The following is a 14483-nucleotide window of genomic DNA, read 5'->3' as shown; positions in this document are numbered from 1 at the left end:
TTTCTATAGACGGCTAATCCCACCCGGGGCGGCTTGTGCATTTATCTGGGCATCAGTCCCTCTGGCTCCTGGGTTTGGGGAATGAGACGGTCTCTGCTGACAGGTGCCCTGCAGCTCCCTGCTGCTAACTGACCCCTGTGGACTCCCAGTCACCAGGTGAGACCCACACGGGTCATCCTACAGACAAGGCTGGCACAAAGCTCCAAATCTAGGCTATGATATTATTTTTGGGTTCCATATGCTGCCCCCAACAAAAACAAAAATAAAGACCAAGCCCCAGAATGCATTTGTGAAACAGGGCACTGTTGGGGTCTGTGGGCGGGGCTGGGAGGAGCCTCTATCACAACTGTAGGTCTGGAAAAACAGTAAGGACCTTTCACCCTCGTGATACAAATCACAAAAAGCAAAGCTTTTTCAGAACAGGCAGAAGATTGCTTTTATTCTCTGTGTACTGCTGATTTGCTGTGATTTATAGTGAGAAGGGAAAGAGAGAAATTTCCTCCAAGAGTTCCTATCAGACTGGGGAGGGAGAAAATGAATTTTTATGTTTATCCAAAGTGGCATAGTTTTTCAGAAAGTCTGCTTATTTTGATGTAAATGTTCCAAAGTAAAAAACAAACAAAACAAAAAAAACCTAGAAAAGTTTCATGAAAAATCGCACACAACAATGTCTCCATACAAACACACTCTGGCTGGGCGCGTGACTTAGGCCTATAATCCCAACATTTTGGGGAGCCCAGGTGGGAGGATCATGTGAGCCCAGGAGTTCAAAGACCAGCCTGGGCAACATAGTGAGACACTGGTCTCTATAAAAAATAATAAAAAGAAAATTAGCCAGGCATGGTGGTAGGCACCTGTAGTATCAGCTACTCAGAAGGCTGAGGCAGGAGGATCGCTTGAGCCCAGGAATTAGAGGCTACAGTGAGCTGTGATCATGCCACTGTGGTCCAGCCTGGACAACAACACCTTGTCTCTAGAAAAAAAAAAAAAAAAAACTTTTGTTATTTTTTTAAAGAGAGTATTTGCAGCCAGATGAGGTGGCTCACACCTGAGCACATTGGGAGGCAGAGGCTAGAGGATCACTTGAGCGTAGGAGTTCAAGGCCAGCCTGGGCGACAGAACAAGACCATCTCAAAATCAACCAACCAACCAACCAAACAAACAAACAAAAAACAAGACAAATTCTGTTACTGACTTTACTCCAGGACTCACCTGGGACACACCAACCCTGTCCCACCTCCCCTGTCACTCTGCTGTTCTCCAGGGGAGGGGACACCCACATCCATGGCTGAAAGGCCAGGGGCACCATCAGAGAGCGGCTTGGGCGACAGAGGCCCCCAGGGAAAATAATGGCAGTAACTAACAGGATGAATTGTGCCACGCTAAATCATCAAAAAATTACTGTACATTAAAAAAAATATACTAAATGTAGCCAAGTCATATCACAAGATGCTAATAAGGCCAATGACTAAATTATGTAACTTTATTTCTATAAAAATATGCTTTTGCTGTGAACCTAAAACTGCTCTATAAAAAGTCTATTTAAAATACGCTGTGTCACTCAACTTTTAAAACAGCTTTAAAAATTAACTGGCTACAAAAAGCCTGTTCTTATAAAAGATTTCTGTTTTTAAAAACAGAGTTTATTGGGTTCGAAGGGATCAAGTTTAACTATCAGCTGAACCTCAGGATAAAAGAGACTTTGTTTTGTGTAATTAATATTAGAAGATCTGCATAACTCAATCAATATTCTTCCCAATGGCCAATGTATGATGTTACAAAATCACAAAGGGGTGGCAAAAGACTCATTCAAAATGAAAGAGCAATAGGTTTTAACGTAACACAGTATAAAACATCTATGGATATTATAGCAGAGGATGACTTAAGGCCAGGAGTTTGAGACCAGCCAGGGAAACGTGGTAAGACCCCATCTCAACCAAAAATAAATAAATAAAAGAAATTAGCTGGTCTGGTGGTGCTCACCTGTGGTCCCAGCTACTTGGGAGGCTGAGGGAGGAGGATTGCTTGAGCCCAGGAGGTCAAGGCTGCAGTGAGCTATGATTGCACCACTGCACTCTAGCCTGGGCGACAGAGCAAGACGCTGTCTCAAAAACATAAATAAATAAAAAGAAACTACCCAGCCGGGCACAGTGGCTCACGCCTGTAATCCCAGCACTTTGGGAGGCTGAGGCAGGCGGATCACCTGAGGTCAGGAGTTCCAGACCAGCTGGCTTACATGATGAAACCCCGTCTCTACTAAAAATACAAAATTAGCTGGGCGTGGTGGCACATGCCTGTAATCCCAGCTACTCGGGAGGCTGAGGCAGGAGAACTGCTGGAACCCAGGAGGCGGATGTTGCAGTGAGCTGAGATCGTGCCACTGCCGTCCAGCCTGGGCAACAGAGCGAAACAACAAAAAAAGAAACTACCCCTTGTCAGGTTTTAGTGAGTTATCAAGGAACATCCATAATATCTGAAAAGGCCACAAAATACTCCCTTTTCCAACTACGTATCTGCAGGAGGCTGGCTTTTCTCCATGTACTTCAGCCTAAACATGCATCACAGCCATCTAAAAGCGGAAGCAGCCATGGATTCCAGCTGTCTTCTATTAAGTCAGACATTACAGAGTTCTACCAAAAAACCTCTTATTCTTTTCTTGGCGGGGGGGGGGGGGGGGGGGGGGGAGTACAGTTTTTTTTCATAAAAATATTTTTGACAAAGAGTTATTATTGCTATTTTTGAGTAGATAAATAAATATGTACATTTTAATTTCTAATACGGTCAGCGCCAACAGATATAGCCCATATAAACCAAAGCTCTTTGGGGTCCCCAGTAATGTGTAGGAGTATAAGCGTATAAAAGGGCCCTGAGACTAAAACAAATCTGGGAATTGCCAGTATAAGCAGAGAATGTCCAGCAGCTATTCTGCCCAAAGAGAACCATGCCCTTCGACACTTAGGGGAACAGGTTAGGGGAGCAGCTTCATAATACCAGGGTCTCTGCTGAGGGGCAGGGCGTCTCCCCATGGGTACACGGGAGCCACTGAGGTTTCTGGGCAGAGTGGCAACATGATCAGAGCTCAGCGTCCTCTGAGGAAACAGATGGAAGACAGTTCACACCTTTCCCAGCAAGGTTAAATGCAGTACTGAGGGCAGACGAAATTCTTCTTAATCAAATCTTGTATAAAATCCCCACCCGGGCCAGGCGTGGTGGCTCACGCCTGTAATCCCAGCGCTTTGGGAGGCCGAGGTGGGTGGATCATTTGAAGTCAAGAGTTCAAGACCAGCCTGGCCAACATAGTAAAACCCCGTCTCTACTAAAAATACAAAAATTAGCTGGGCGTGGTGGCAGGCACCTGTAACCCCAGCTACTCGGGAGGCTGGGGCAGGAGAATCGCTTGAACCCAGGAGGCGGAGGCTGCAGTGAGCCGAGATCGCACCACTGCCACTCCAGCCTGGGAGACAGAGGGAGGCTCTCTGTATGTCTATTGATCAGTTTGTCTACTTCCTGAAAAGTATTCTTAGGAGAGAAAAGCTACGCCTTGCAAGCAGTTCATGATTTAATGATGGAACAGTTATGTTTAAGCAAAGCAAAACATGCCCAAACTCATCTTCACAGCATCCAAGGAAAACATACATCGTCAACACTGTAGAAATGGGTCAGGTGAGGCGAGTTCTTGAACCCTGGTTCCTCCAATTCCTGGCAGCACGCCACACGCCTTCTTGGTTTCGCTTTATAAAATCACCAACTACACTCACACGCACATTCTGTTTTTTATCCTTTTTAATTACCCGGCAACATTTTACCAGGAAACTAGAAACTCGTGAAAAGTAATAGTCGCGATGAAAATTAAGTACAAGATCGCCCAACAAGTCAACGATGCAGGGGCCTATTTCCAGGAAATCAAACTAAAAGCATTTTATATAATCCTCTCATTTTAATATGAAATGCTTTAAATGTAGGGTAATTATGGAAATGAGGCATTGCTGCAATTGGGTTGTCATTAATTTAGCAAGTTTATCCTCTGACATTCACAAGATGCAAAAACAGCAAATCGTAAATTACTCTATCTCCAAATCAAATGCTTTAGTCTCATTTCAGCACATAATTTTAAACATAGCTGCGTCTTTTTCAAAAGTACTAAATATGAACACCACTACATCCTACACTTTTAGCATCCACAAACCCTATTTCTCCGTCAGTATGACAAAGGCTTTCATGTGAATATTCTAAATTCAGTTCAATAATACTACATGACAACACCCTCCTCATAGATTGACTTTTAAAATTCTATGTAAGTTTTCTTAAATGGGCAGCAAGCCCAAAAAATTCAGCATACACCAAATACTAGAAAGTGGCTCATATTTTTAACATCGACCCAATGTACTTGCTACTTGCCCACAAAGCTTTTTAAAGTAACTTTTAACAAGTTGACAGTCTAACTTGGAACAAATATATGTGATACACAATAACTGCCAACTAGCAAAACACCAAGAATAAAGCCTTTATTTGGAGATGCCGCATTTCATTTCTTGGCTATCAAGATACAACCGGACTGAAACTAAAGCTTCACCCCATGCCGCGAAGCGGCTCCCCCTCCAACCTCTGCAGCAGTGATTTTTCTCCCCAGCTCCGGTTCCAAACCATCACCCGATGGGAACGTTCCTTCCTTTGGCAGATCCTCCACCTGGATCTGCTCCTCTCCAGTCCCGGGGCCACCAGCTCTCAGGAGTCGGGCCTGATGCCCGTCTTTGTCTCCTCTGTGGCTTCCTTCACTAAGAGACCAACCCTCCCTAATCACAGCTCTTCCCTTCGCCTTTGGCACCGCAGGCTGATCCCTCACGTGGAGAAGCGAGACAGCACCACCTGAGTTTTCACGTCTACCCGCTGGAAAGAGACTGATCTGACACCCTCTCTTGTCCCAAGCGCAAAGCCCAGCTCAGCACATACGCCCACTCCTGTACCAGCCAAGCGTGACCCACCCAGGCGCTGGATCACCTAAAGAGACTGGGTAAGGGCAATGACAAGGGTGGGAAAATCCCAGGAGAAGAGGAATGCCGTGACCCTCCTTGATACCACGTAGTGGGGCATTCGACTTCCCCAGGTCTGGGACACTTTTCCCATTAATTTCAAGATAATGTCATGTCAATCTGTAACTAATTTTATGATGGTTATACAATGTATAACTAATTGTATAACTAATTCCATATTCTTCAAGTGACCAGTTGGAAATAGCCATGAGAAACTGGCTTCCGTATGTTTTATTTATTAATTATTTTTCAGGTCAGACAGGTAACATGCGACGTCGTAACAAGGTTCCAGGGTGGCACATCTCACACGCTGCGTGAAAACACCCAATTGTCATGCTCATGAACAACAAAAGGATCTCCGGATGTTTTTATAGGGGCTAAAACATTTATGTAGTAAAATGCTTTGGTGGTTACAATTACTTTTTCTGCTGGCACATATGCAGAGGCTGTGATCCGTAACACCTGCCACTCACAATATGCCTCTCAGCAGGTGGAGCATGGCAACCCAGCCACGTATCCGACACTGACAGCCAAAATGAACTACAAAAAAGTACAGGTGGCCGGGTGCAGTGGCTCACATCTGCAATCCTGGCACTCTGGGAGGCTGAGGTGGGCGGATCACCTGAGGTCAGCAGTTCAAGACTGGCCTGGGCAACATGATGAAACCCCCTCTCTACCAAAAATACAAAAATTAGCCAGGCGTGGTGGTGGATGCCTATAATCCCAGCTACATGGGAGGCTGAGGCAGGAGAATTGCTTGAACCTGGGAGGTGGGGGTTGCAATGAGCCAAGATGGTGCCACTGCACTCCAGCCTGGGTGACAAGAGTGAAACTCCATCTCAAAAAGAAAAAAAAAGTACAGGTGAGAACAAATTAAGGGATCCAGGCAATGACCACCAAAAGCTGCTAATGTTACAAATTGGGGGGGACACCCAGATATTTTCACCTCTGAGTGCACCACCACCTAGAAGGCAGTTCTGGCAAAAAAGCAAAACAAAACACTTGAGTCTGATGGAATCCCTGGGTCTAGTAACCAGTTTACAGGAATGACAAGGGGGCGGGACACAGTGAATGGATGCTGGCAGAATCCAATCTGTAAAGGCAGGTGTGGGGAACTACACAGGACAAATGACTCCCTTAGAAAAAAGCGGGGGGATGGGTGCCGGGCATGGGGGCTCTCGCCTGTAATCTCAACACTTTGAGAGGCTGAGGCAGGTGGATCACCGGAGGTCAGGAGTTCGAGACCAGCCTGGCCAACATGGTGAAACCCTGTCTCTACTAAAAACACAAAAATTAGCCGGGTGTGGTGGCGAGCGCCTGTAATCCCAGCTACTTGGGAGGCTGAGGCAGGAGAATTGCTTGAACCTGGGAGGTTGCAGTGAGCCAAGACAGTGCCGCTGCACTGCAGCCTGGGTGACAGAGCAAGACTCCGTCTCAAAAAAAACAAAACAAAACAACCATGCTGACGGTAAGAGAAACCTACGCACTGATTATTTGAGGACAGTAAGAAATTATTATTCATTTTTTAAGTGTGATAATGACCTGTGGTTTTTTTTTAAAAAAAAGAATTCTTATCTTCTAGAAATTTTGGTTGAAATATTTATAGACAAAGTAAGACGACATCTGTGATTCGCTTCTAAGTAACTGGGGCGAGGGGGAAAGATGAATGGGGGTGAAGATAAAACAAGCCTGGCCACAAGATGATATAGCTGCTAAAGCCGGCCACAGCCATGTGGAAGCTTGTTACCCTATGTCTATGTTTGAAATTGTCCATGATAAAAAGCGTGTTTTTAAAAAAGCAGCTGGGCATGGTGGCTCATGCCTGTAATCCCAACACTTTAGGAGGCCAAAGTGGGGGGATCGTTTGAGGCCAGGAGTTCCAGACTAACCTGGGCAACGTGGTGAGGCCCCATCTCTACAAAATTAAAAAATAATTTAAAAAAGTAACCACGTTCACTTCAGAAAACATGGAAAACACAGAAAAGTATAAAAAAAAAAAAGACACCCATATGAATCTTACCACTCAAAGTTACCACAAACAGAAGTCTTGTTCTTATTGCAATTATTCAAGCCATCCACATTTACTATATAAAAATACTGGGAGAAAAGGCTTTAGAGAAAGAGGGAAGAGCAACTATGGGATACGCACAGGGTCTCAGGTTCATGAGGAAAACAAATTTTTTGAATTTTGAATTGGGTAATTGAAATTCAAAATTAAGTGGCATCAAGAATTCAGTTGGGGCCGGGTGTAGTAGCTCATGCCTGTCATCCTAGCACTTTTGAGAGGCCAAGGCGGGTGGATCACCTGAGATAAGGAGTTCCAGACCAACCTGGCCAACATGGTGAAACCCCGTCTCTACTAAAAATACAAAAATTAGCCGGGCGTGGTGACATGAGCCTGTAATCCCGGCTACTCAGGTGGCTGAGGCAGGAGAATCACTTGAACCTGGGAGGCGAAGGTTTCAGTGAGCTGAGATCACACCTCTGCACTCTAGCCCGGGCGACAGAGTAAGACTCTGTCGCAAAAAAACAAAAAAAAAACAAAAACAAACAAACCAACCAAGAATTCAGTTGGACACATTAACTATGTAAAAAGGAAAAAAAAGGCCGGGCGCGGTGGCTCACGCCTGTAATCCCAGTACTTTGGAAGGCCGAGGCGGGTGGATCATGAGGTCAGGAGATCGAGACCATCCTGGCTGACGTGGCGAAGCCCCGTCTCTACTAAAAATATAAAAAATTAGCCGGCTGTGGTGGCAGGTGCCTATAGTCCCAGCTACTCGGGAGGCTGAGGCAGGAGAACGGTGTGGACCCGGGAGGCGGAGCTTGCAGTGAGCCAAGTTTGCACCACTGCACCCCAGCCTGGGTGACAGAGCAAGACTCCGTCTCAAAAAAAAAAAAAAAAAAAGAAAAAAGAAAAAGAAAAAAAATTAAGTGGCATCAAGAATGACAGCACATACACACACACGTGCACACACACACCTCACCCCCCACTTTCCCATAACGGAAGAAGGCTGTCTGAATTCCCCCCCTGACAGGTTCATGGTCCTTTTAGGACACCAGGCTAAATCGATGACACTGTTTTTCTCCTGTGGAAGCTGCAAATTCATTTAGTCATTAATTTGTTCATTCAACAAACAGAACTCAGTTGTTGCGTACTTAATACCAGCCAGTGCCTGCACTAGGTCTCTGGTGAAAGATCATAAATTCTCGGCCCCAGCCACAGGGAGCTTATGGTCTAGAAGAAACGCAAAGATGGAGACCCGGGCAGTTCCTTCAAGTCAATGCCGAGCAAACCTGAATCAGAATCCACGCACACTCTTCCTGTGCCTGGGAGCTCTGGCGAGATGCGTACCCACCACGCGTAGTGTCAGACACCCAGTGGAGCAAGATCAGCTCTAAGCTGGGTCACAAGTCATTTTTTTCCCCTGCCAATAATTAAAAATATTGAAGATTTGGAATTATATACTTCCAGTAACAAATAGGGGTTGAATTCTGGCATCCTTCCTGAGTGGGAGCTCTACTGGAAGTGTGTGTGGCATGCACCTGTCCCAAGGTGAAGAGGGCGGCCCCAGATGACACAGCTTTGGAAAATGGTGTGGGCACCAATACAACATAGACCCCCCACCAAATCCAAGCACGTCCAAGGCAATCACATTCCAACACAGCCAGAGAATTTGTAGTTTACACTAAAGAAATTCACAATTTCCAGTAGCAGTGGCAACACCAGGTACCAAAGCCAGAGAGAAAACAGACACAGTAATTCCTGACATTCGGTGATGAATTTCCCATTCAGGGTGACAAAAACTTATGCATCTAACTTCCTTGCGCTGAAATCCTTAAAATTTCTTGATGACTTTCAACATAATACGCTTAAGAATCGCTTTTTGGTTTTGTTTTGTTTTGTTTTTTATTGAGATGGAGTCTTGCTCTGTTGCCCAGGCTGGCGTGCAGTGGCGTGATCTCAGCTCACTGCAACCTCCGCCTCCCGGGTTCAAGCGATTCTTCTGTCTCAGCCTCCCAAGTAGCTGGGACTACAGGCGTGAGCCACCACGCCTGGCTAATTTTTGTATTTTTAGTAGAGACAGGGTTTTGCCACATTGGCCAGGGTGGTCTTGAACTCCTGAACTCAAGTGATCCACCTGCCTTGGCCTCCCAAAGTGCTGGGATTACAGGCGTGAGCCTGTAGTCCAGGCTTATGCCCGGCCAGGCTTAAGAATCTTTACCTAACCAAAAAAGTTTATGACAGCGTGTTCTACATATGTGACTACTTAGTTGTAAGTTTTCTAAAATTAAAAAAAAAAAAAAAAAAAGTGAGGCCGGGCGCAGTGGCTCACGCCTGTAATCCCAGCACTTTGGGAAGCTGAGGCAGGCAGATCACGAGGTCAGGAGATCGAGACCATCCTGGCTAACACGGTGAAACCCCATCTCTACTAAAAATACAAAGAATTAGCCGGGCGTGGTGTTATGCGCCTGTAGTCCCAGCTACTCAGGAGGCTGAGGCAGGAGAATCGCTTGAACCCGGGAGGTGGAGTTTGCAGTGAGCCACTGCACTCCAGTCTGGGCAACAGAGCGAGACTCCATGACCAAAAAAAAAAAAAAAAAAGCAAATAGCTCTTTTCTAGGAGGGTGGACATGGACATCCACTTAATGTTTTTCCTTCTGCACATTTGCTTTGTTCTTGTAAATTTTACATTGCTGCCTACATAGATAGTGCTCACATGTGCAGGTGAAGTCAAATAAAAACAGACAGGCACAGTGGGCCGAGCACTTCACGCACATCTAATGCACCAAGTCAGCAGGCGGGCATCTGTGTAGCCTGAGAGCTCCACCACGATGCCTGGTAATGCACCCACTGAGAACACGAGCTCCCTGGAGCATAAATGTGCAAGGACTGTATACACTGATAACCTTTCATAAATAACAGGCTTGCTACTGGCCTATTTGTAGACGATCTGAGGTCGAAATTTTTTCCCCTTGAGTTAGAAAAAAAAATATCGTGAGAGCCTCCTTCAACATTCACTAAAGCTGGGTCTGACTTGGGAGTGTACCTGTTTCTACAGCAGGGGCAGGAAACCTGAAAACAAGACTGTTTAATGGAAGTACTTAGTGAACCTGAGTTATATAAAGGTGCATCTGTAAAGCAGGCCTCTAAGAGGGGCCTGGGGAGCCTACCCGTCATTTGCTTACTGGAGGGGAGAGTGGCCAGGAAATGCATTTAATGGCCCCAAACGGAGAGAGTGTACTGGTTATGGAAAGAGAGAACACACTAATAACTGAGGCAAAGAACAACTTTGTTATCTCCTGAGTTCTGATTTTACCAAAATGCACACCTTTCGGCACAGTTAGAAAAAAGTATACTTCCCCTCTCAGGCCCCAAGAGGGAGTGAGTCATTGTTGATGTTGCATTTTAAATTATTCAATGCGATATTTGTAACCAAACATGCCAAGACTAAAAAAGGGGAGAAGTTTACAGACACAAACTTTGGGCCCTGGGAATTACCCCAGCAAAAATTCCCCCGACGCAAGGCGTTTATAAAAGGGAGTAATTAGACAGACAACCCTGAACAAGAACCACATTGAAGAAATATAAACACTGGTGATGAGTTAGAGGCAATTACTAAGTAGAAAAAGAAAGTGGCTCCAGAGGAAATGAGTAATTAAATAGGCTTTCTCCTGATCAACAGACCTTGAGGTCCAGGGCAGAGCAGAGGGTGCGGAGGGCTGTGGAGCTGGAAAGGAGGGAACCGGAATGGGCGGGAGGTGACCACGGGATGCTACGAAAAGGCACCGACAGGCCTGGGCAGCCGTCCAGGCCCAGCTGGGTCTCTCTGCCCTGGCGACCTCGGGCCTGGAGGAATCTAATTTGACCTTGGGGTCCCGCTACTCCATCCAAGGAGCACTCGTTGGGGAGGTAAACTGAGTCACGGGCTTCCTGTCCTCGCCCCTCCCCACCAGGCCTCTGCTCCTTCAGCACAGCCCACACTCCTAGGGACCTCGCACTTCCCGGAGCAACACCCTCCCACTGTCCTGGGTGAGTGTGTTGGGGTCCCCCAGGACCCAGACTGGATCTGGCAGGGGTGGCCCAAGGGTCCAGACCAGACAGGGTCAGGGGTGGCCACTGGGGTCCAGGACGGGAGGGATCAGGCACTGAGGTGACTTGAGGCCCTGGCTGGTGGGGGTCGGGGATGGTCCTGAGAACCAAGTCAGGCTGGGGTGACCCTGGAGTCCAAGCTGGTGGGGGTCCAGGGTGACCTGGAAGGGTTGAGGGTGATCCCCAGGCCCAGGCAGCAGGGACTGGGGTCAGGGTGACCTCAGTAACCCAGCCGGGTGGAGCTGGGGTGGGAATGGCCCTGCGAGCCCAGGCTTGTGGGGTTAGTGGTCAGGGGTGACTCCCGGGGGGCCTAGGAAGTGGGGGTCGCGGTTGACCTTGCGTGTTTAGGCAGGGTGGGGACGTAGATGACCCCAGGGATCCAGGCCAGTGGGAGTTCAGAATGACCCCGGAGTCCGGGCCGACGGGAGCTGGGGGGCAGCACGGATCCGGGTCACGGGTCTAAGAGGCCCAGCCAGATGGGCTTGGGGTATGGGTGGCTCCAGGAGCCCAGGCCGGTGGGAGATGAGGTCAGGGGTGACCCCAGGAGCCGCAAGGTGTGGGTCGAGATTTACCCCAGAGTCCAGGCCGGTGAGGGTCGGGAGCGACGGGGTATTCAGGCCGGGGAAAGTGGAGGAGATCCTCAGGCCGGAGCCTCCAGAATCGGGGTCAGGGTGACCCCAGGGACCCAGGAGGCGGGGGTCGGGGTTGACCCCGGAGTCCAGGCCGGTCGGGGGTTACCGGGGGTGGGTCGGGGGGTGGGGGTCGAGGCCGAGGAGGCTGGAGGGGGATCCCCAGGCCCGGGCCTCAGAGGTCGAGGTCGGGGATGAGCCCCGGGTGCGGGCGGCGGGGGTCGTGGGAGGCACTCACTGCTTGGGCAGCTGCAGGGCGGGCGCGCCGCGCCTCTGGAAGGCCCCGTCCACGAAGACGCCGTTCTTGCCGAGGCAGCGCAGGTAGAAGTGCGGCTCCTGGAAGCTGAGCTGCAGGTGGCGCCGCGAGATGAAGCTGGACAGGCCCATGCTCAAGTCCACCGAGCCCTGCGACGAGTTGCGGCCGATGGTGACGCTGGGCTGGCGCATGAGGAACTCGAACTCGCGGCCCTCCAGCCGCGCCAGCGCCGGCCCCGGGCTCTGCCGCACCGAGGCGGCCGCCGCGGCCACCAGGGCCGGCGCCGCGCCCGCGCCCCCGGAGTCCCCGGATACCCCGGAGGAACCCACGATCGCGCCCGGAGGCAGCGGCGGCGGCGGCGGCGGCGGCGGCCCGGGCGGGGGTTGAGGCTGCGCCGGGGCCGGCGGGGGCGCGGCCGCGGGGAAGGCGGCGGCGGCGGCGGCTGCGGCGCACAGCACGGGGCTGCAGGGCGCCGAGCGCAGCGCGAGCAGGGCGCGGGCGCCGCTGTCCTCGCCGACTTCGGCCATGTTCGCGCGGCTCCGAGCGGCCTCCGGCGGCGGCTGCTGCAGCGGCGGCGCGGGGGGCGGGGAGGCCGGGGCGCTGGGCGGGCGCGGAAACCCGGGCCAGATCGCGCCGGCGCGGAGCGGAGCCTCCCAGCCCACCGTGCGCCTCGCCTAGCCCGCCCGCCCGCTGGTCCCGCCCAGCGCAGCCCACGCGGCGCGCGCCGGCTGGGGGCTGGGGGCGAGGCCTGTGCAGGCAAGGCTGGCGGGCCCCCAGGAGAGCTGGGCCTGGCGCACCTCGCCCCCTGCCCGCGAGGCTGCAGGCGGCAGGCGCCCTTTCCTCCATAGGGGGGAACAGCGGACCCCTGAAATGCCCAGCCGGAAAGTTTTGAGCCTGGGTCATTGGAGAAAGGGACGGATGACCTAAGCAGTCTCCCTGCCCCAGCCACTCCAGGCCCCCAACCCTAAAGTGTAAGATAGATAGAAGATAAAATATATGTGTATTATATATAATACATATGTTTATATTTTAATCTCGCTCTGTCGCCCAGGCTGGAGTGCGGTGGCAAAATCATAGCTCACTGCAACTTCCACCTCCTGTGCTCAAGTGACCCTCCTGCCTCTGCCTCCCAAGTGCCACCACGCCCGGCTAATTTTTTTACTTTTAATAGAGACAGGGTCTATGCTATGTTGGTCAGGCTGGTCTCAAACTCCTGGTCTCAAGCGATCTATCTATCTCGACCTTCCAAGGCACTGGGATTACCCGTGTGAGCCACAGTGCCAGGCCTGATAATTCTTAAGCCCTCAGATTAAAGGTCATCATACTCTACTGTAACTGAAGACCACTTGAGATCCATCCCTGAATCCCTGATCCTTCCTTCCTTCCTTCTTTCCTTCCCTTTCCTTCCTTCCTTCCCTTCCCTTCCCCTCCCTTCCTTCCCTCCCTCCCTTCCTTCCCTCCCTCCCCTTCCTTCCTTCCCTTCCCTTTCCTTCCTTCCCTTCCATCCCTTCCCTTCCTTCCTTTCCTTTCCTTCCTTCCTTTCCTTCCTTCTTCCCTTCCCTTCCGTCCCTTCCCCTTCCTTCCTTCCTTTCTTCCTTCCTTCCTTCCTTCCTTCCTTCCTTTCCTTCCTTCCTTCCTTTCCTTCCTTTCTTTCTTCCCTTCCTTCCTTCTTTTTTTTTTTTGAGACAGAGTTTCGCTCTTGTTGCCCAGGCTGGAGTGCAGTGGTGCGATCTCGGCTCACCGCAACCTCCGCCCTCTGGGTTCAAGCAATTCTCCTGCCTCAGCCTCCCAGGTAGCTGGGATTACAGTCATGTACCACCAGGTCCGGCTCATTTTGTATTTTTTTTTAGTAGAGATGGGGTTTCTCCATGTTGGTCAGACTAGTCCTGAACACCAGACCTCAGGTGATCCGCCCGCCTCAGCCTCCCAAAGTGCTGGGATTACAGGCAGGAGCCACCGTGCCCGGCCTCCTCCCTACCTGCCTTCCTTCCTTCCTTCCTTCCTTTTCCTCCCTCCCTTCCTTTCTTCTCTCTCTGTCTTGTCTTTTTCTTTTGAGACAGGGTCTTACTCTGTCACCCAGGCTGGAGTGCAGTGGCACAATCATAGGTCACTGCAGCCTCAACCTCCAGGGCTCAGGTGATTTTCCCACCTCACCCTCCCAAGTAGCTGGGACTATGAGCCACCATGCCCAACTAATTTTTAATTTTTTTTTTTTTTTTGAGGCAGAGTCTTACTCTGTTGCCCAGGCTGGAGTGTAATGGTGCAGTCTCAGCTCACTGCAACCTCTGCCTCCTGGGTCCGAGCGATTCTCCTGCCTCAGCCTCCCAAGTAGCTGGAATTACAGGCATCTGCCACCACACCCAGCTAATTTTTGTACTTTTAGTAGAGATGGGGTTTCAACCATGTTGGTGAAGCTGGTCTGGAACTCCTGAGCTCAGGTGATCCACCCACCTCGACTTTCTAAAGTGCTGGGATTG

General features: G+C 50.0%; 1 protein-coding gene and 1 non-coding gene across 2 annotated transcripts in view; both read right to left on the bottom strand.

The window, feature by feature from the left end:
* Positions 1–12554, bottom strand: part of FOXK1 (forkhead box K1) — an 88645-nt gene extending 76091 nt beyond the window's left edge. Inside the window, exon 1 of the mRNA XM_055292211.2 lies at positions 11989–12554. Within this exon, the coding sequence (XP_055148186.1) occupies positions 11989–12533 (545 nt within the window). The 5' untranslated portion in view covers positions 12534–12554. The remainder of the gene's footprint in view (positions 1–11988) is intronic.
* Positions 5283–5386, bottom strand: LOC129490927 (small nucleolar RNA U13). Its single transcript, XR_008660396.1, has one exon. It is a non-coding gene; the product is annotated as a small nucleolar RNA U13 (small nucleolar RNA).
* Positions 12555–14483: the final 1929 nt, after the last annotated feature.

The sequence above is a fragment of the Symphalangus syndactylus genome, chromosome 9, assembly GCF_028878055.3.
Source record: "Symphalangus syndactylus isolate Jambi chromosome 9, NHGRI_mSymSyn1-v2.1_pri, whole genome shotgun sequence".
Classification (NCBI taxonomy): domain Eukaryota; kingdom Metazoa; phylum Chordata; class Mammalia; order Primates; family Hylobatidae; genus Symphalangus; species Symphalangus syndactylus.
The sequence above is the reverse complement of the archived record's forward strand: the minus strand, read 5'-3'. Positions and strand labels throughout refer to the sequence as shown.